The sequence below is a fragment of the Saccopteryx leptura genome, chromosome 5 (assembly GCF_036850995.1).
Source record: "Saccopteryx leptura isolate mSacLep1 chromosome 5, mSacLep1_pri_phased_curated, whole genome shotgun sequence".
Classification (NCBI taxonomy): domain Eukaryota; kingdom Metazoa; phylum Chordata; class Mammalia; order Chiroptera; family Emballonuridae; genus Saccopteryx; species Saccopteryx leptura.
This window is the reverse complement of record NC_089507.1, coordinates 178,137,787-178,159,507: the sequence shown is the minus strand read 5'-3', so window position 1 is coordinate 178,159,507 and position 21,721 is coordinate 178,137,787. Positions and strand designations below refer to the sequence as shown.

The window sequence follows — 21,721 nt, the reverse complement described above, 5'->3', positions numbered from 1 at the left end:
AAGACGTCCTTGCACTGATTCAGCGCCCAGGAGCAGGGCTCCCAGGCAGACCTCCTGGCATGTCCTGCAGGCATCTTCCCCTGTCCCAGAGGACAGGCCTCACAGAGTGCTCGGTGGCTTCCTGTTGTAGATGCGTGCCTGGCACGAGGACAGGGTACAGTTGAGAAAGGGGACTCCAGCTGCTGCAGGACATGATGTAAAACTACAGAACAGCTTCACCGAGGACTTAAATCTCAGTCCCTGAGCCAGAAACCTCAAAACACAGTCATTTCTTTTCTTTTTCTTTTTTTAAGACAGAGAGGGACAGATAGGGACAGATAGACAGGAAGGGAGAGAGATGCAAAGCACCAATTCTTTGTTGGGACATCTTAGTTGTTCATTAATTGCTTTTTCATATGTGCCTTGACTGGGGAGCTACAGCAGACTGAGTGACCCCTTGCTCAAGCCAGCGACCTTGGGTCCAAGCTGGCAAGCTGTGCTCAAACCAGATGAGCCTGCACTCAAGCCGGTTACCTCGGGGCTTCGAACCTGGGTCCTCTGCATGCCAGTCCGACGCTCTATCCACTGCGCCACTGCCTGGTTAGGCCCCAGTCATTTCTTGACTTTGGCCTAAAACGGATTAAAAAAAACAAAACAAAACAGTGGCATTCACTAAATATTAAACTTACTCTATTTCCTCTTGCTAGGTGAGCATTTTAGGTGTTGAGATTGTGCTGTGTGAAGAGTCCTTCCTCCGCGTCCATCCTGTGACAGAGTCCCCGGCACATGGTCCAGGCCCCACCTTGACCCGCGGGCTGACCTGCGGGAGGAGGCTGGTCACAGTGCAGCACTGACTTCCCGCCTTCACTGGTCTGTGTCCAGGAAGAAAATGACAGTTTACACCTACTTTTCTCTTTTTTTTTTCTTTGAATAAAACAGTATTCTTTGATAAATACTCCATAAAGCTAATAACTATCCCCCAAACTGTCTGTATTTTGAATTACTTCCATGTTTTGTTTTGTTTTTTAAAGCAATGAATACCCATAGACTAAACTTATAGGAGAAAATTACTGTGCATTCTGTAGGGAATCTACTTTAAAGGAGTAAGTAATGGGGATAGATGTGGCTAGATTGTTCAAGGGATTTGGTTGGTTCTGACTTTATATTCCCTTAATTCAAAGGTACAAATTACTTAATTGCAAGCATTACTGACTAATCCATTAAAGATTTAAGGGGAAGAATATCATTTGATCCTTAAAGAACCTTTCTTTTGTCATTTCTAATATTGAAAGGTTTTAATGATGATTTTTTTTCAAGAAATGTCTATTTATATTTTTGATATTTTTAAACAAAAGACCATAAATGATCAGCTGTTTCTCAAAAGTAAATTATTATAAAAGAGCTCTTTGCATATATATTATATTCAATTAAAAAATAAAAATTGAAAAAAAACTTTTTATTTTATAGTGAACCATATTAAAAATCATTAAAGCTCAGACTAAATAGTTTTCATTTAACCCTCAAAAGCAGTATTAATTTTTCAAGTGGTGACTGTTGCTTAAGATGCTATTATGCCTGTGTGATAATGTTTACTGATTTGGTAGTACATGCATGGCTTAAAATCCATTATTTATTGCACCTTCACTTGCCTGGCAAAGGTGATGATTTTATAGCCCCAGCAGTCATGCAAACACATTTATACCAAACCGACAACTGATAATAAATTTCCTTACTGTAAATGTCAGTGGGTTTCACGTGTTGCTGCCATTACATCTTGTTTGGAAGCTGAAGGCTACACAGTTATGGGAGGCACCAGATGGTGTCATTAGCACAAGCGCTGGGTCTGTGTGCCGCTGACATGCATGTGAGAAATTCAAAGGACCGGGCCTGTCTTTGCACTGAAGCGTGCTGTCAGTGGTGCGCAGGTGTGAAGACAGCTCGATATGCTTGCCTATTCCCTTCCATCCCACCAAAACGGATTTCAGGGGGGTTTTCTGGGATATACATTATGTTGAATATATGCAGAGTGAGCAAAGAGAAACCTTTCCCCAAGAAGTCTTGCTTGATTTTGTTTGGGGAATCTTAGACATGCTGAAAGTCGCCTCGCCATCCATAGGTGGTTCCCGCATAAGCTGCCAGCCAGCGCCGCTGTTAGGCCTCCCAAGCATGACACACACAGCCTTTTGTTATTTTGCTCTGTGGGTTTTTGTTGTTGTTGTGCCATAACTTCAGATATGTTTCCATTGAGAGCATGGAATTAGTGTTTCTAAAAAATGCTGTCAAAATTATCAGGAATTGGTTCAAAGAACGAGGAGAAGAATAAAAGTAGCAATTTTGTGTACCAGTTTCTTTCATGCAGTGGGCTGTTGGCTTCACAAGAACTGTTGTTGGAAGCAAGGCCTCCACTTTCCCTGCTCGGAAGTGAGCTATCTGAATCACAGAAGGGAGTCTCCTGTGTTTTATTCAAATGTATCTCTGCTTTTGTTCCACACTGGCCACTCCCACTTATTGCATTTTAGCTTCCTTTAGTAAGGTTTCTGTTCAGCCCTCTACCAAGAGCTCTTTTCATTTTAACTTAAAAAGAGGCTGGGTTTACTTTATTCTTCTGTGCAAGCCTGTCCCTGAACCAAGAGGCTGCGCCTTTGATTCTGAGCAGATTCCTTTGAACTTTGTTTTTAGTTTTAGCGTTCTCTGTAGGAATTTTCAGAAAGTCTTATTATTCTTTTCAAACAATCATTGTGCATTGCTCTTACAAAAGCTGAGGAAACCTTTTGGTGTATAGAATTTTAAAGTCATGTAAAAGAGAATACAAACCATTGTTTGCATTGAGATGAAAGAAAAATGCTGAATTTCTTCAGACTAATTCAGAGATACAGTTGGATGTCAACAGAAATAATGAGCCTAATTAAAAAACTAAACATGTGCACGAAGACACACCTTAGACATTAAAAACCGAGTCACCCATTTTAGCTTGCCTATGGAACATGCAAGTGTGTGCTGAAAATACCCAAGAGCGAAAATAAAGAATTGGTGGAAGGCAGCAAGACTGATAAATTGTTTATGGAACAACATTCACTAGGACAGAAGTTCTCAGGAAAATGAGTTCTTTTCTTCTACCGTGGTCATTTTCCTAGCTAATACAGAAGCCCAAAGTAGCAGAACAAATAGCCCCACAGCCAACCTGAGCAAACAGCTCATTCCCCCCGAGGAATAGAAAGTTCTCATCTTCCTCCGTGCCCTGATGTGAGGGTGGCAGCACGGACATAGTTAAGCCTTGGCTTTCTCTCCCAGCCTCCTCCCCTGACCTTTCTTCCTCCCTGTGAGTCCCCTCCTTTGTCTGCTTCCTATATTGCTCATGCAGGACCATTCTGCCTTCTCGGGACATCATCTGAATATGCGTTTATAGAGACAGATCTGTACTTCAGTGGCATGTGGCATGCCCCTCTGGACCGTGCATTGGCCTCTTCCCTCTTGTCCACCTGGAAATAGCTTAGATCCTTCTAAATCTGGGTCAGGTGTCACTGCCTCCAAGAAGCCTTCTCTGATTTCCCTGCTGTATTAGACCAACCAAACCTCAGCTGACTCATGACTTCCCAGCTGAGTCCAGAAGAGCTGTCGAGCTCAGCACAGACTGAACTGCTGACCCCAAAATCATTAGGTAGGGAATGCTTGTCCTTTTAATCCACTAAGTTTTGGATTGGATTGTTACACAGCAATAGCTTCCAAATACACTGCCCATATCACATGTATTATATTTTATTTGTTTACATGTCTATTTCCTGAGCTAATGAGAATTTTTTAAAGACAGGAACAAGGGCCCATTCTGACCTCAGCACTCAGGCCAGTGTTTGGCATATGGTAGATGTGCAATATGTCTTTGTTTAATTGAAATTGTTGAATTAAGCTCTATGTTAAAGTTTTAATGGTAGAATTTCAGACATCAAGATATGGCATGGGTTATCCCAATGCCCTCAGAATCACTCCAGATTTCCAACTGCCTTCTCCACTAACAAGCCGTTAGAATGCTGAGTTTTATACAGAAACTTTTTCCCCAGAGTTGCTTCTCTAACTGAGGAAATGACTCTATTATATAGTAACTCTTTTGCTATTATTTATAAGTTGCTTCTGTAGTAATAGGGAAGATTTCAATCTACTTCCAGCATATTCTGTGCAAAATAGTTTGAAGCCCGTGACAAAAAATCAACGGTTCATGCATCTCTGATAAAATGCACACCTCATCCTTTCTGCTATCGGATTAGAAGAGGGTAGCCTGAAGTCCTTGTCCTTTAAGGAAATAATGTTCAGACAGATGATACCTCACACATTTTCTATAAACCTTCCTCTTATTTTTTTAGCAAGCAAAAATAACCAACAATACATTTTTTTCTATTTAATGAAATTCTCAAGAGAATAAACTTAGCAATCATTTCATATATTTGTCTGATTTATTACTTAATTATTAGAACATTCAAATTCTATATTTTTAACCCATGCAGATATGCATCTTATATTTAACATACAGAGGACCATGTTTGTCCTCAGATACCTGAAGGACAATGCCATTGTTTCAGAAAGGCGTTATTTAACAGGAAGAATGCCTTCCATCACTTTTGAATTTGAATGTTTTTCCAGACCTTTGAGGCCATGCCATCATTTTATTCTATTACAAATATTTCTCGGGAATATAAAAGTTGTGAATGATTAGATGGCTAGATGCTAAGTCAATGGTTTTTTCTGTTTTTCAAGAGATACATCTGTAATGTAGCAGTAATTTGTGCTTTTAGAGCAATGCAAGCCAGGTAATTGATTCTGCAACCTCTTCCCTGCCACAGATTTGCTTCATTCCTGCTTTTGCTTTGTACTCACCCCAGGAAGTCATTTCTCCAGTTTATGGCCAACGCTGTACTGAAGATGATTCCTGGAGTGCCCAGTAGCTGAAACGTAAGATAAGATTTGCTTAGCATGTTACAAAGGCTCAGAGGATGTTTCCAGCACTTGACACTGCTCTAGGTGGGAAGGATGTGGAGCCATCTGAGGGTATCTTGCTACACATGCTAGCATGCCCTGTATCAGGGATCAATAAATCTCTGTGTCTGAAAAGCCAACAATGGCTCTCCCTAGCCAGTGTTTATGCATTGTATCAAAGCAATCATTTTTAATGAATGTGTGAGCTACATTTTGGGGGCTGTTATTTAATTAAAAACAAGTGAATTAATTTCCTTTATCAAATCTAAGAAGCTATTAGTTATAAGATGTGCCTTTATTTTATGTACCATTAAGGAATAAATGTGGCCAAATAAACTATGACACAGTGTCTTAATGAAAGTCCTAAACAGAATATGAATGAATCAATCATATAAGACTTATTGCTTTCACATTTCTTTCATCTATTCAGAGAGGAGAGGCAATTTACATTCCCTTCAATTGCATTGTTCCTGTGTGATGGGGAAAAAAAACAACTTTTGCTTGTGTCTAGGTAACAAACTGTAACATGGTTTCATCTGCTTGTGGGAGTCTGTCATCCTTTATTTGCTCTTGTAAAGCACTCGATTGTTGCATGCAAGAAAATACGGAATTACAGCCTTTCCTCTAATGACTAATATTTGCTTCACTAATATCAAATTTGCACCCTGCTGCTCAGTTTCCCAGCTTTTATGGGAACACAATAAGTGTTCATTTCAATGCCAAATCATGCTGTAATCTTTTTGAAGACATTGTCAGCAGCAGTTAAACTCAACATGTAATGTCACATAATGCACATCACTCTCCAAAGTGATGACAATGAACAGCTGTGACCAAGTCACCCACATATGGGAGAAGACCACTATGGCATTTCCTGGCTGACCACCACAGTGAAGATGACATTGACTGTGAGGCTGATTTCAGGGATGCTAACGTGGAAAGAAGTTACACCCTAGAATTGATACAATTCAGTAAAGTCACTCAACTAAACTTCCAAAACACTTCCCCCCCCCCCGAATATTAATGTATAAGAATGAATGAATGCAAGTGAATGTCAGGGTGACAATAATTTTAACTTTTTAAAACATTTGCATACTAGTGATAATAGCCAGGAGGTGATTATGAGTGTAGGAGGGATTGGGACAGGTGGAATTGATAAAAGAAATATTTTTTAAAATGCACATTAAGAAACTGAATTATAGAGGCTTAAAAGAACTATAGCAAAGACGCCTGCTTGCCCCCAAATCCACTCCTCCCTCTAGCCTTAGTAATTAAGCCTCAATTTTATATAAGGGTGCAATGCATCCAACCAAGAGCATATATTACCCCCCACCTCCCTTGCACCTGCCATGACTATATGACTCCGTTTGGGCCCCTGAGATGGAAGTAGTAGTTGGGATGGGAATTCTGGGAAGGCTGTTTAAAGGGAGTGGCTCAGGTGGAAGGAAAGCCCTTTTATTCCTAACTCCCTTCTCTTTCCTGCTGCCTGAAATGAGACTATAGTATCTGGACTCCAGCAGCCACCCGGGGCCATCTTTCAGGACAGAAGCTTTGCAATTGGCTGGGGAGCAGGACGGGTAGAAGTCTGGGCCTTTGATAAGTTTACGGCACTGTCTCAGTAGTCCTGGTCTGCATGTTTCCAGATTTCTTTGGCATCAAAAGAAACAACCTTCTATCCTGTTTGAGCTACTGTTTTCAGTCTAAGCTGGGTTTTCTGTTGTAAGCAGCCAGCGCCAACACTAATTGATAAAGCAGCCCTGTTTCTTCAGTTAGGATTCAGTCTATGTGGGAGAACGCCACAAGTACCGATTAAGCTCCCACTGTTTGCCTGGGATAACGTGAAGAATGTAAAGGAATTAATGGCATCGTGGTTCTTTAAAGAAACAACAATTCTTCATGGGTAGTATTACTGATAATGTTACAGAGGCAAAATTAATGCTTCGCTCACTTTCCAAACATTTAATGAGTGCATTGAGTGTGCCTGGTGCAGCGGTGGGCATGTGCAGTCAGCAGATCCTGCGGCAACCCCAGCCCACTCTCTGCCCCGTTTGCAGTGTTGAGAAGGCTATTTTCCATGTTAGGAAAGCAAGCCAGAGAGTGTCTTTGAGCCATCATTGGTCTCAGCAGATACCCTGGGTGGATCAGTGTGCATTTTTCTAAAGTGCTGGAGCAAAACAAAAAGTGTTATCAGCTCCCATTTCCCAACAAAGAGGAAAATTGAGAGAATCCTTCATAATATGAGACTCAGAACCAGGGCCTCTTCCTGACGGCCCCCTCAGGCTCTGCTGGGACAGAGCTGACGGCATTCATACCGTACTTTGGAACCTGTTTAATTATTTTAGCAGAAGGGCTTTTCAAAATTACATTTTGTATCTGTGGAAGAGATTTTTCAACTTATTGGGTCTTTTAAAAGTGCCTACTTGGTAAATATTTACTTGGTAAATATTGCAATGCTTTGCCCCAAAGAGGTCAACTTGTGAACTTTGAAACTGACACTGGTATTTATAGCACTGTCAATATGTTATCATTTGTTCTGATAAAATTGGGAAACAGGGCTTCTAAGAAAAAGAGGGAGAGAGAGAATGAAAAAGCTTAGGTAAAAACTACATATATAAAGCAAAAATAGACTTATTAAAAATTTCAGAAACTCTACTTATGGCTTTGAATCTCCCCATCTTCCATTTTCCTTGCATGGACAGAGCTCCCTTTGAAGTCTTTGGCAGCTTTCTGGAAGAATATATATACATGGGTGTGGAACTGAAAATTGAGCTCATTGTTTTGCCCTTTTAAAATGTGTTTTTCGAAGATTTGCCTTTCATATTGAAGATGGGAGAGAGGATGTGCAATTTTACCCTGTGTAACATCTTTGCCTGAAAAGCTCAAAGTATTTGTAGATGTTTTTTAATGACAAGTTCCCATGTTTGCCTGCTGAGGAAGGCAGAGGGTTGTGTAATTTACTTCCATCTTACACCTGAGGAAACTGATATTTAAGGAAAAGAGGCTCGAATTTCAACCAAGAGAAAAATTAAGAAGACATGCCCAAACCTTGCCACCAGGCTAACGATGCCCAGTTTAATGTTCCTGGAGGTTGAACCTGACCTCCAAACACAATGGTGTCATTAGAAAAAAATTGTTCTATGTATTGTCATGTTCCACTTTAGCATAAACCTTGCATTTATTATGTAGAATCTTTTGTATTTGTTTTTATTGTTCTCTAGTTTACTGGCCTCTTTGTAATTTAATTTTTTTTAATTTTTATTTATTTATTTATTTTACAGAGACAGAGAGAGAGTCAGAGAGAGGGATAGATAGGGACAGACAGACAGGAACAGAGAGAGATGAGAAACATCAACCATTAGTTTTTCATTGCGACACCTTAGTTGTTCATTGATTGCTTTCTCATATGTGCCTTGACCGTGGGCCTTCAGCAGACCAAGTAACCCCTTGCTCGAGCCAGCGACCTTGGGTCCAAGCTGGTGAGCTTTGTTCAAACCAGATGAGCCTGCGCTCAAACTGGCAACCTCGGGGTCTCGAACCTGGGTCCTCTGCATTCCAGTCTGATGCTCTATCCACTGCGTCACCGCTCAGTCAGGCCCTCTTTGTAATTTTAGTAACTTATGATTTTGAATTGTTATTGAAATTTAATTTCAATGTTTTTATAGTCATGCCATCTCATTCTAAGATCATAAGAGAAACCAAAGTCAGCTGTGGAAACACAGAACTCAGGTATATGTATATCAGATAAAATTGTATTTTGACCAATTTTTTGTACACACAAAACAGTTAACAAACATGCATAAAACCAAAACTATGTATTTAAGGTTCCTTGATAAATGTATGTGAATTATTATGATTTTTAATTTTTAATCATTTTTTTAACTTTTCAATTACAGTTGATGTACGGTATTATATTAGTTTCAGGTGTACACCCCAGTGATTAGACATTATATAACTTATTAAGTGATCATCCTGACACCATACATAGTTACTGTAATATTATTGACTATATTCCCCATACTGTACTTGACATCCCCATGACTATTCTGTAACTACCAATTTGTACTTCTTAATCCTGTGACTTTTTTCACCCGTCCATCTCAACCCTCCATCCGATCTGGCAACTGTCCAGTTGTTCATTGTATCTATGTATCTGTTTCTGCTCTTGTTCATTTATTTTGATTTTTTTTTAGATTTAATTGTTGACAGATATATATTTATTGCCATTTTATTGTTCATATTTTTTATCTCTATTTCTTCTTCTTCTTAAAGAGCCTTTAACATTTCATATAATACTAGGTTGGTGGTGATGAACTCCTTTAGCTTTTTCTTGTCTGGGAAACTCTTTGTCCTTTGATTCTAAAGGATAGCTTTGCTGTGTAGAGTAATATTGGTGGTTGGTCCTTGCTTTTCATCACTTTGATTATTTCCTGCCAATCCCTTCTGACCTGCAAAGTTACTGTTGAGAATTCAGCTGACCGTCTTATGGGAGCTGCCTTCTAGATAGGCAACTGCTTTTCCCTTGCTGCTTTTAAGATTCTCTCTTTATCTCTAACCTTTTACATTTTGAATATGATGTATCCTGGTGTGAGCCTCTTTGGGTTCGTCTTGTTTAAGACTCTTTACAATTCCTAGCCTTGTATGTCTACATCCTTCACCAGGTTAGGGAAGTTTTCTGTCATTATTTTTTCAAATTAGTTTTCAATTTCTTGGTCTCTCTCTTCTTCTGGTATCTGCATGCTGCAAATGTTGGTGCACTCGAAGTTGTCTCAGAAGTTCCATCTGTTATCTTCTTCTTTTTGGACTTCTTTTTTTTTTTTTCTGTTCTGATTGGGGTTTTTTGCATTTTTATATTCCAAATCACTGATTTGAGTCTTGGCTTGTTCACTCCACTATTGATTCCCTATCAATTGTTCTTTATTTCAGTTAGTGTATCCTTCATTTCTGACTGGTTCTTTTGTATGGTTTCTGTGCCCTTGTTTTTTTGTTTGTTTGTTTGTTTGTTTTTATATTTTTCTGAAGCTGGAAACGGGGAGAGACAGTCAGACAAACTCCTGCATGCGCCTGACTGGGATCCACCCGGCACGCCCACCAGGGGGCGACGCTCTGCCCACCAGGGGGTGATGCTCTGCCCACCAGGGGGTGATGCTCTGCCCACCAGGGGGCGATGCTCTGCCCCTCCAGGGCGTCGCTCTGCCGCGACCAGAGCCACTCTAGTGCCTGGGGCAGAGGCCAAGGAGCCATCCCCAGCGCCTGGGCCATCTTTGCTCCAATGGAGCCTTGGCTGCGGGAGGGGAAGAGAGAGACAGAGAGGAAGGAGGGGGGGTGGAGAAGCAAATGGGTACTTCTCCTAGGTGCCCTGGCTGGGAATTGAACCCGGGTCCCCCGCACGCCAGGCCGACACTCCACCACTGAGCCAACCAGCCAGGGTCTCTGTGCCCTTCTTTATGCTTATTATTTCTTTGTTGAAGTTCCCACTAAGTTTCTTGAGCATTCTTATAACCATTGTTTTGAACTCTGTGTCTGGTAGATTGCTTTCTTCTATTTTGTTTAGTTCTTTTTCTGGAGATTTCTCCTGTTATTTCATCTGGAACATGTCACTTTGTTTCCATTTTTTGGCTGCCTCCCTGTGTTTGTTTCCATGTATTATTGGGTAGAACTGCTAAGTCTCCCAGATTTGGTAGAGTGGCCTGTGTAGTAGGTGTCCTGTAGAGCCCAGGAGTGCAGCCTCCCCAGGGGGCTGTGTGCACTGTCCTGTTATAGTTGAGCCTTGGTTGCTCTTGGTGTCACTGTAAGAGATTGGCCGCCAGGCTGATCAGCTTTGAGGACTGGCTGACTCTGCAGCAGAGGAAATCTGTGCAGGAGTTGACCCTCCAGGGCAGGACGTGCTTCAGTGGGGCTTTGGTGCTCACTGAATCTGCCCCTGAGTGTGTCGCTTTTGGAGTTGATAGTGTTGTAATCTGGTGTGGGTTGAACCTATCCACCGCATGCACTGGCTTTGGGGCTTTCCAGGATGTGCAAAGTCAGCCACTGCCTTGCCTGTGCCCTGCCTGAGGCCACCCAGCACCAGCTACAGAGTAGCTGGCTACCGTGTGCAGATGGCTGCTACTTGTGCTGGCCTTGGAGGTGCCCAGAACAGGCCAAGCTGTGAACCAAGGCTGGCTGCCACTAGTGCCGAGCCTGGGGCCACTTAGCAAGCGGTATGGGGTACACAGAGGCCAGGTGCTGCTTGTTTGAGAAATTTTAAGAAAGTCCAAAGCATGAGCCAAGGCAGGCTGTGTATATGGAAAAGCCAGTGGAAATGACTTGGGTGGACCCACAAGCTGGGTGGGGTGCAGCCTCAGAGAATCACCTGGGCAGGGCGAACAGGTTGGTGGAAACTCAGATATGGTGCCCACTTGCCAGCTCTGTGAGGGGAGGTGTCTCCGAAGAGGAACATTGGCCTCTGCCAGCACTTCTGTCTGGCAGAAAGCTGCCTTGCCAGCTCTTGACTTGATGCCCAAAAATCTAGTTCCTCCCTTTATGGCCCTGGTTCCTTTCAAGCTGCTGCCCCAGGGCTGGAGCTCAGAGGGAGTGAGTCTGAGTGAGTCCATGCATGGGCCCTTTAAGAGGAACTGCCTGGAACTCCAGTAGCCCTCTGTCTTCCTCAGCCTCAATCCTTGTTAGTATTTACAGCCAGAAGTAGTGGGGACTTCTCTTTCTGGCTCTGGAACCCTGGGCTGGGGGGCATAATGTGGGGCTGGGACCCCTGCTCCACAGGAGCACTCTCCACAGCAGAGATATCCCTGCCAGTTTTAAACTGCCACACATGGGTGTGGGACCAGTCTGTTCCAAATCTCCACCCTCCTGTGACTCTTGATGTGGCTTTTTATTTAAATCCCTAGTTGTAGAACTTCCATTCAGGTAGATTTCAGGTGGTTCTGAGTGATAGTTTTGCTGTAGTTGTGTTGTAATTTTGATGTGGCTGTGGGAGGATTCGGGTGCTATGTTCACCTTTGCTGCCAGCTTGACCAGAAGTTCCACATGTGTGTGAATTATGGCATAACTCAACTGAGCATGTACATCAATATCATTTTTACTAAAAAGATAAAAGTTTAGGCCCTGGCCGGTTGGCTCAGTGGTAGAGCGTCGGCCTGGCATGCAGGAGTCCTGGGTTCGATTCCTGACCAGGGCACACAGGAAAATGCCCATCTGCTTCTCCACCCCTCCCCCTCTCCTTCCTCTCTGTCTCTCTCTTCCCCTCCCACAGCCAAGGCTCCATTGGAGCAAGTATGGCCCGGGCGCTGGGGATGGCTCTATGGCCTCTGCCTCAGGTGCTAGAATGGCTCTGGTTGCAACAGAGCAATGCCCCAGATGGGCAGAGCATTGCCTCCTGGTGGGCATGCCGAGTGGATCCCGGTCAGGCGCATGTGGGAGTCTGTCTGACTGCCTCCTCGTTTCTAACTTCAGAAAAATACAAAAAAAAAAAAAAAAGATAAAATTTAACCCTAAGCAGTTCCAATTATATCTAAGCCATTTGTTTGTTCATTTAAGCAACTGGAAAACAACCAACTAAAATAATTTCAATTGGTAGGAATCATGTTAACATTCTTTACAAAAGCGTTCATAAAGTGTGAAATTAGGTGTCTATTCTTTCACCATTTATTGAATGTCCAAAATGATGACAGGAATGATCCAGTTACAACAAAACAAAAACAAAATAAAACAAATGCCTCGGAACACAAAGACGTAGTTCTTCACCTCAGGAAGCAAGCGGGAGATGGATGTCAGCAAGCAAACCAAATAAATTGATAAAAGTGATTCAACCCTTCCCAATGGCTCACTCATTCACATGGACAAAGTCTTTTGTTCAGAAACTCTTAGTAAATTACAGATAAATCATTTAAAACTTAAACGTGTGCTCACATTTCTTCCCTGTTTTTTCATCTCAACTCCTCTCCCATCTGATCTTTGTTTTTTTCCTCAGAATCCTTCACTGCCTGCCACCTTCCCCCAACTCAAGTTCAGCTCTAGAATTCCCTAAACGCAGCACCCTATATTTTCATTCTTTCTTCTCTTATCTGAGAGATGGAGCTTAATGTTTATATTTAAAATGCATTATATGGCTCATCATCGCTTTTTAGGAACATGTCTTAGCCTTAAAAAGTGAGCCTACACACCAGGATACATGGTTTATTCCTTCCTGCTGGCATATGTGTGGATCTCTACCTTTAAAATCATACTGATGAATATCATTATTAGAATAGAATCGTAAATGTCTGCATAAACATGGAGATAAGAACCTGAGTCCCCACTCATCACTGGAGCCAGATGTAGCCAAATAGTTCACAGAGTTTCCTCTGTTTCATCTTTGAAATAGTTTGCTATTACAAGACATATATAACTTCTGTCTATAAAATATGAGTCAATAGATAAGGCTTTTATTGCTACTTTGCTGTTAAGGAAATGAGAAATCACCCCAAGCAGGATCTCCAGTGTGTGCACATTTTTGGTGGATGTGACAGCCAAGGCAAGGAGGCTTGAACTGGCCCCGGAGGGCTCAGAGGGTCTTCCATATGGGTTTTTCTTTACCATGAAAACCTGTAGTTTGAAGGAATGTAATGGAAGGAAATATCCTCTTTTTTTCCAACAATGACTTGTATTTTCAAAATCAATGCTCTACAAATTAGCAGACGCAGTCTTCATTTGCAGTTATCACCGAAAAACATTTCCAGGCTGGGAAGAATTTTTTTCTTTAAAAAAAATTATTTATGGTATTTAAAAACCATATAACTTAACAAAAGAAAAATAGCTTGTTTGTTTTTTAGGTCACTTCAACATACCTGATGATGAATATGTTTTTAATTAAAGCCTGGGCACAAAATTGGGTTTACCAGAGCCATGGTGATGCCTGATCACTCTCCTGAGACACCCACCATCAGTGGTTCTGATGCTAACTCTTGACACCCAAGGCCACGTTGTGTGTTCAGTGGTGAGAAAGGTGATTGCTCAGGCCTGGCAGCTGTTGGTGTGAAAGCTATTGTGTGGCAAACAAAAGACATTCTCTTCTGTTTCCCAGGCGCCTTTGTATCATCGATCCAGGAGCTGTTTCATAAATGGGGTATGATTCTTTACCAGGGAAGTTCATTACTGCTCATACGCTTCTGGACTGCAGAGGGGAATGTCTGAGCATAGTTCCTATGGATGGAATCTTGGGCTCTGACCTCCGTTAAATGCTTGCATTTTAATTCTGTTAATTAAATGCCATCATACCAACAACTGTGCTTCCTGTCTTCCTTTCCTTAAATCAGGGGTCTCAAACTCAACTCAGCATGTGGGCCGCAGAACAAGATCACAGCCATTCGGCGGGCCGCACTAGGTCTACAAAAGGCAACTGTTACGCAACACTTTTCTCACTGCAGTTGACAACAAAAAAAAAAATCAGTACAACAAGCACAATTGTACATGCAGTTTACTCAGTGTCACAAAACGACCAGAGACTGTAGTTCACATCACAACTGCTGTTAACTAAGCTAATATCTAGCTAGGATGCTAGAGCAATGAAAAATACAAGTAGGCCCCTAGGCTTACTTAATTTTATCCAAAATATTTTGAACTTCGTGGATTAGTCTGCGGGCTGCACAAAATTGTTCGGCGGGCCGCATGCGGCCCGCAGGCCGCGAGTTTGAGACCCCTGCCTTAAACCATCACATCCAAAGCTGGCTAGAGTGAATTTGCAGCTAGCCTGCTTGTCTTGGAAATGAATCAGAACATAGTCCATGGTAGCACCAATATGTACCAGTATTAACTAGTTTTCTTGCAGAATTCCTCATTGACCTGTCCTGGGAAATTCTCATAGAGCAGATCAGAATGATATTTATTTGAAGAGCAGACACTTTTCACCCAAATGGTACACTGCTCACAAAAATTAGGGGATATTTCAAAATGAATATGAAGTGATAAAAAAAAGAAGCATTTGATTTTTTATTAAACAAGAACATCAGAAAAGCAAATGACAGTCAAAGAAAGTTGTTTGATTATGCAAATGAGATGCAAACTGAATTATCATGATTGAGTAGCAAGTGACATATCAAATGCTTTTTTTAATCTCTTCATATTCATTTTGAAATATCCCCTAATTTTTGTGAGCAGTATATATTCATTATTATCATTTAGAAAGAGTGCAAGTTTACAAGGTCTCTAGTTGCAAATAAAAGGATCAAAATGGCCTAAACCATCAAGAGAATGTGGTAGGCTGTCATTCTTCTTAGCCATTCCTCCTGCCCTGGGCTGCCCTTGCTATATGACTTTGAAGTTCCTCTCACTGCAGGTGAATCTAGGGACTTCGCCACATAGCTTGTGCTTTGACCAGCCTGAAGAAGTATTGCTTCTTCTCACTTTAACACTTCCACCATTGCTGTGAGAAGAACACACCCCAGCTATCACTCACCAAAAAGGAGAAGAGAGATGTGAGGCCAATCTGGAATTTGCAGGTTAGAACCAAACCCAGTTGAATTCAGCCTACATCAGCCTACTTCCAACTGATCCAGTGTTGCATGAATGAGAACAGATGGCCGTTGCTTTTAGCTAATGCTTTTCTATGTTTTATGGTGATTTGTTGTGCAGCACTCTTGTGGTAATAGCTGACTAATATAAACTGAAGATGAGCTTCAGATGTTGTTTGAAAACAATTCCTATTCTATTTCTCTGTGATTCTCTTGGGACTTCAACCTGGTATGGTTTCCTCTTGGTGGTATGGTGATTATATCATTTCAAGCTTCACATCTGTACCTAGTACCATCTGGAAGGCAAAAGGCTTCTCTTGTCTCCTCCAGCCATCAAACAAAAGTCCCGGGCTTCACTATGATCAGGTCAAAGTAGATCATGTGTCTATTCTGGGCCAGTTGTTCAGCAAAGAGTTGTGAAATTATTTGACTTGGTTTATGTCAATCAGAGTCCTCTCTTAAAGATGGGAGTGGGCTCAATCTCTTCCAGAATCTGTGGTATACTTCGGTAAAGATGAGAATGGGAGTGAAACAGATGCTGAGAGACCCCAGCAATGTTAATTATGGAGTCTAAAATCTCTAAACTTTGTTGTAAATTTCTAATTAATAAATTATTTGGCTCAGGACATTTTTTACCTTCATGTTGCTAGTCTAGCCAGAGCTAGAGAGAGGGGTTTTATCTTCTAGAGCTCATCGGTTATCTAATTAGTTATGTAAATGGCATAATATGTTAGTAAATGGCAAAGCATGTGACCACATCCATGTTACCTTACAGGAAGTTGAGGCCCAGCTTTACATAGGACTTGACAATTAGCCCATCAGACTCCCTGCTCCTGGTACCACAGAATTTTAAAAAAATTAAAAATAGATTTGGCTTACTAGAATTTGAAATTCTCTGACCAAGAGGATGAGTTGATGCTAATGAATTTAGCCAAGTAGGTTAAATTAAATACTGATAAGGATGTCCATTCCACTGACTTCTGGCCTCCATTGTTTCTGATGAGAAGTAAGCTGTACTTCTTGCTTTTATACAGATACATGGTAAGCATTAAATAAAAATGTGTTAAATTAATGAATTAAAAATAGAAACAAAGTCTCTGACACAGTCTAATCTTCTTTCAAGAATATCCCACTATCTCTTTGAAAAACCTTTCTCTGTACATTTAATGATTTAATGCCCCCCACCCCACAAGCTTCTGCAGGAATGTGAATCAAATAAACTATCAATCCAGGTAATTTTTGCAAACACTGACATTAAAGGGATTGTTAACTACTTTCTGTGCTTCTTAAAGTCCTCCCTGAACAACCTTTATCATCCAACATGTTTTTGTCACTTAACAAGTATTTGTATGTCATTCTACACATGTTACTGAATACCTGCTGTGCACAAGGTACTGTGTTAAGGATGCAGAATTGAACAAAAGATACGTGCTTTCAAGTACTCAACTATTATAAATGTTGTTCAGTTTACAGGGAAACCTTAGACAGAGGTAAAGACTTGGGAACTTTCATGAAACTCTAGGTTCTCCAGAAGCAACTTGTCTTTTTGTGGGATTATTTATCTTATTGTCTCTAATCATAAAAGACCTCAGTTCTATATGAAACATTTGTCAACTCTGGGACAAAAATGACCTAAACCAAGAATTTTGATGTGAACCAGTCTAGGTATTAAGTGTATTTCATATTCTTACATTAATGTCTTAAAATGCCTCCCCAATAATTTCACCATGGTTGTTCATGGGCACTAGTCAGTTTGATTTGCTGATAATATACTGGTTAAATAATTCCACAAAATTTCCAACTTGAGAGTACAAATTTCAGCTACATTTTCCTCAAGTCCCTCTTTTTGTGTTTTTTTTTTCCTAGTTGAGTTATGCCTTGACCCATACAAACAGAAAACTATCGCTGGAACCTAAAATAACTGTCAATGCCAGGATTGTTGTGGTTGGTGCGTCCACTGTTGGAATTTCCTTCCTAGAGACATTGATATTTTGGTGAGTTGTTTTACTTTATTCTTTTTTTTTTAAAGGGACCTTCTTTTTCTCACCAGATAATGTCCCTTGAAAGAACAGACCTGAATTTGTCACCCCACATACCTTGGCATATTCTAACCCAGGGGTTGGCAAGCTGTAGCTTCCAGGTCAAATCTGCTGTCCACCTGCTTTTGGAAATAAGGCTTTGTTGGGACACAGACCCATTTATTTCTTTATGCAGTGTCTGTTTTCTTGATACAACAGCAGGTTTGAGTAGCTGCAACAGAGACTAAATGGTTTTTAGTGTCTAAAATGTGTGCACTCTGAGCCTTTCCAGAACAAGTTTGCCAACTCCCATTCCATACGTGTTCTCCGTACTGGCCAGATCGTAGGCATCCTGTGGAGCATCTTTTACAGATGTGGCTTTTCAGACCCCACACCATATGTACTGAATCAGAAACTCCCAAGGGAGGTTCTGGGAACCTGAATGGTAACAGGTGCTCCATATGATCAGGCTGGTTTGGGAACCAGTTTTGACTGCATGCATCACAAATAGGCTTGTAGAAATGGCTAAGAGGCCAGGACCTATCTTCCAACCCTTGCATTTTGGGTGCCAGGTGACAGAATAAAACCCACAGGGAAGACTGGCACCTGCAGCCTTTGATGCGATGTTCTGTTCTCCTCAAAGCACTGAACAGGTTTCCTTCCAGAGCTTATTTTCTTGACAGGTGGTTCCTGAGGGTTCTGAGCTTCCCTTGACCTTCTCCACACGCTCCCTGCATCCCAGCACCTCCTTCACAGGAAAAGCACGGGTTGCTGTCAAAGAATTTGGGTTCACCGCCTGGCATCGCCACCACCTGACACGGAGCCCTAGATATATCATTTCACATCTCTCAGACTCAGTTTCCTCATTGTTTTTTGAGAAGTTTCATAAATGTCCTAAAAGACCCTGACCTTGGGGAACTACAGATTGCTGAATTAAGCGCCTAGTTTTCCCCCAAACCTTTTGCTCAGGATCACATGTGAAACTTTAGCTACTGTTTAAAGCTTAAAGTGCTAAGAGGCAAATGGAGAACGGGGAAAGCAGCCCCACCAGGACCCCTCTAGGAGGACGGGGAGAGCGGCCCCACCGGGACCCCTCTGGGAGGACGGGGAGAGCGGCCCCACCGGGACCCCTCCGGGAGGACGGGGAGAGCGGCCCCACCGGGACCCCTCCGGGAGGACGGGGAGAGCGGCCCCACCGGGACCCCTCCGGGAGGACGGGGAGAGCGGCCCCACCGGGACCCCTCCGGGAGGACGGGGAGAGCGGCCCCACCGGGACCCCTCCGGGAGGACGGGGAGAGCGGCCCCACCGGGACCCCTCCGGGAGGACGGGGAGAGCGGCCCCACCGGGACCCCTCCGGGAGGACGGGGAGAGCGGCCCCACCGGGACCCCTCCGGGAGGACGGGGAGAGCGGCCCCACCGGGACCCCTCCGGGAGGACGGGGAGAGCGGCCCCACCGGGACCCCTCCGGGAGGACGGGGACAGCGGCCCCACCGGGACCCCTCCGGGAGGACGGGGACAGCGGCCCCACCGGGACCCCTCCGGGAGGACGGGGAAAGCGGCCCCACCGGGACCCCTCCAGGAGGACGGGGAAAGCAGCCCCACCAGGACCCCTCTGGCACCGGCGAACCTGTCAGGGTCAGACAAGGAAAAGAATGGAGGAAATGTCTCCTGAAGGTGCTGATGCCTGGTGGGTATGGGGAGAGCGAACCCCGCATGGTTATTTTGCTCATTTGATTTCCCCATAAACGGATTAAGATTTTTCACTTTCTAATCTGTTCAGTTATCTGTAACGTACATACCCTTAGTCAACCAGAAATAAGTCAAATGTCATTATTGAAATCAGGAACAGAATTCATGGGATTTAAATATTGTGGTCAGTCTACAGTGGTCTCTGATTGCAAGAAGGAAATGAGAAGCATCCAGAAATATCCATTTTTCTCTGTGTGCCGCACCATAGCTTGAGGGTTTCATTTGTTCTGATGGGTCTCATTATCTAAGACTCTGAACGGCAAGATGTTTGCAACCATTTCTGAATGATGAATTATCAGGGTGGAGTAGTGAAATTATAGTAGTCAAGAAGTTATCATAAACAGGTCTTAAATCATAGTTTAGCTATATACTTAGTCATTATGTTTCATTTAAATGATTTCATTGAGACATTTACATATGATTTTCTTTTTGTGGAATCAATTTAGATTTAATAAAGACGTATAAATTTTAATATCAGTACTTCGGTTGATTAAATTCCTCAATCAGGCAGACGTTTTAAAAGCATTTTAAATTACTCATAATTCTCTATCATCCTTACCCAGCTTACATGCACTAAAAATAGACTGGTATCAGTTTACGGAGCTCTAATCCTTAAGAGAGGAAATAGCTTTCTCATTATTTTCTCTAATTATTTTAAATTAGCAGTCACCATAGTAACCTGCTGCATATTTTATTTTACCTGTTTAACTGCCATTTGAACTAGATTTTATAAATTATTTGAGCTGGAATGAAATGGAAGAAACACAAGTTTTCAGCAAACACACTGGCCCCCAGTGAAGACTAAATTCACAATTTGGAGGCCAGATTCCGAAAGCACCCTCCTCCAGCCCCTGCACCGGGCTACCCACTCAGCCGGCCTGGCTCCTGGAAGGCCGGTGCGGCAGAGAATCTCCAGAGAATCTGGTGACCTGTCATCTGGTGACAAAAGAAACAGCCCTTTGTTCTTGTTATTTACATGCAAAACAATGACAAGGCACATTTGTCTCCTCTTCAAAGGGCACCAAACGAACACAGTCTTTGCATAAATTCTTTGCCCTTGTCATTTCTTTCTTTCCCCAAGGGCCAAGGGAATACAGGGGAGCTGACCTGATTTATCCAAAGTCACCAACTAATAACTAGCACGTGGGGAGGGATAGTGAGGATGATGGTTTAATTTTTTCTTTTAGTACAGTATTCTGTCTGGCCCCCAGCGGCTACCCATCCAGTTACACCTGCACAGACACACCTTATTTTCTTCGGTTGTCAGGTCCGTACGTCACCTGACATCATCTGGTCCTTACTAGGACAAGGCCTCTTGGGGCCCTCCAGGATCAGTGATGTGTGGCAGGCGTTCTATAGGCACACAGGGGCATCTTCCCTGTCTCCCATCTGCCTGGTCCTGGTGAACCCAACAGGGCTGGGCTGAGTGGCAGCCCTGCCCTTCCAGCCTTCTGCTGTCTCCGTCCACTCTCCCAAGGCCGCTGATTGGCTGATGCAGAAGGACGGGGCTGCAAGGTAATTCTGGTTGGGGTGAGTCTTAAATATCTTGGTCCCAGCCTGACCAGGCAGTGGCGCAGTGGATAGAGCGTCGGACTGGGATGCAGAAGGACCCAGGTTCGAGACCCCGAGGCTGCCAGCTTGAGCGCGGGCTCATCTGGCTTGAGAAAAAAAAAAAAAAAAAAAAAAAAGCTCACCAGCTTGGACCCAAGGTCACCGGCTTGAGCAAGGGGTTACTCGGTCTGCTGAAGGCCTGCTGTCAAGGCACATATGAGAAAGCAATCAATGAACAACTAAAGTGTCGCAATGAAAAACTGATAATTGATGCTTCTCATCTCTCTCCATTCCTGTCTGTCCCTATCTGTCCCTCTCTCTGACTCTCTCTGTCCCTGTAAAAAAAAAAAATAACTTGGTCCCCCCCACCCCAGTCTTCTGAGGGTGCTATAACTAAGCACCTTCATGAGAAGCCTTTCAGGCCCACAGCCCCCCTGTGGCCAGGACGCTCCCCAGCTGCAGATGCACCTGGCCGTCCTTCCCATCATGCACCTTCAAGGCGGCCTGTGCTGGGGACCAGCAGCTGAGCAGGGGAAGGACAATAGGTATAGGCTGGGGGGAGCTCTCTGGAGGTAGGGGTGTAGAAGAGAAACCCCCATACTATGGAATTGGGCCCTAAGGCACTTTTCTTCTAATTATCTGTGTTCTTCATTATGCCCAAAACATTCAAGTGGTGAACTGAAACTGTTTTCAAAGTATGGTTCTTGTGACTGACAGGTTGTGTTCCTTTGGCTGCTTGGGACTTTGGGACTGAAAGTTCTTGGCTTGGGCAGCATAAGCATTTCACATATGTTATATTTTATAGTACTTATATTAATAAGACTTAAAAAAAAAAAAAACCCAACCACTGGAAAAGCAGAAAGAAGTTGGCCTTGACCATCAGACCCTCTCTGTTACTAACCAGTGCTATGCCCGTGACAAGTGGTCCTATTCTCACCATGCTGGGGGAGGGTCACAGCAGGGGGACCATGGTCCTGCCA

General features: G+C 42.9%; 1 protein-coding gene across 2 annotated transcripts in view; it reads left to right on the top strand.

Moving 5' to 3' along the window:
- CFAP61 (cilia and flagella associated protein 61) overlaps window positions 1-21,721 on the top strand; it is a 384,193-nt gene that overhangs the window by 198,613 nt on the left and 163,859 nt on the right. For both annotated transcript variants that reach the window (XM_066386991.1, XM_066386992.1), the window contains exon 19: window positions 17,289-17,416. In XM_066386991.1, coding sequence (XP_066243088.1) covers window positions 17,289-17,416 — 128 coding nt within the window. The remainder of the gene's footprint in view (window positions 1-17,288; window positions 17,417-21,721) is intronic.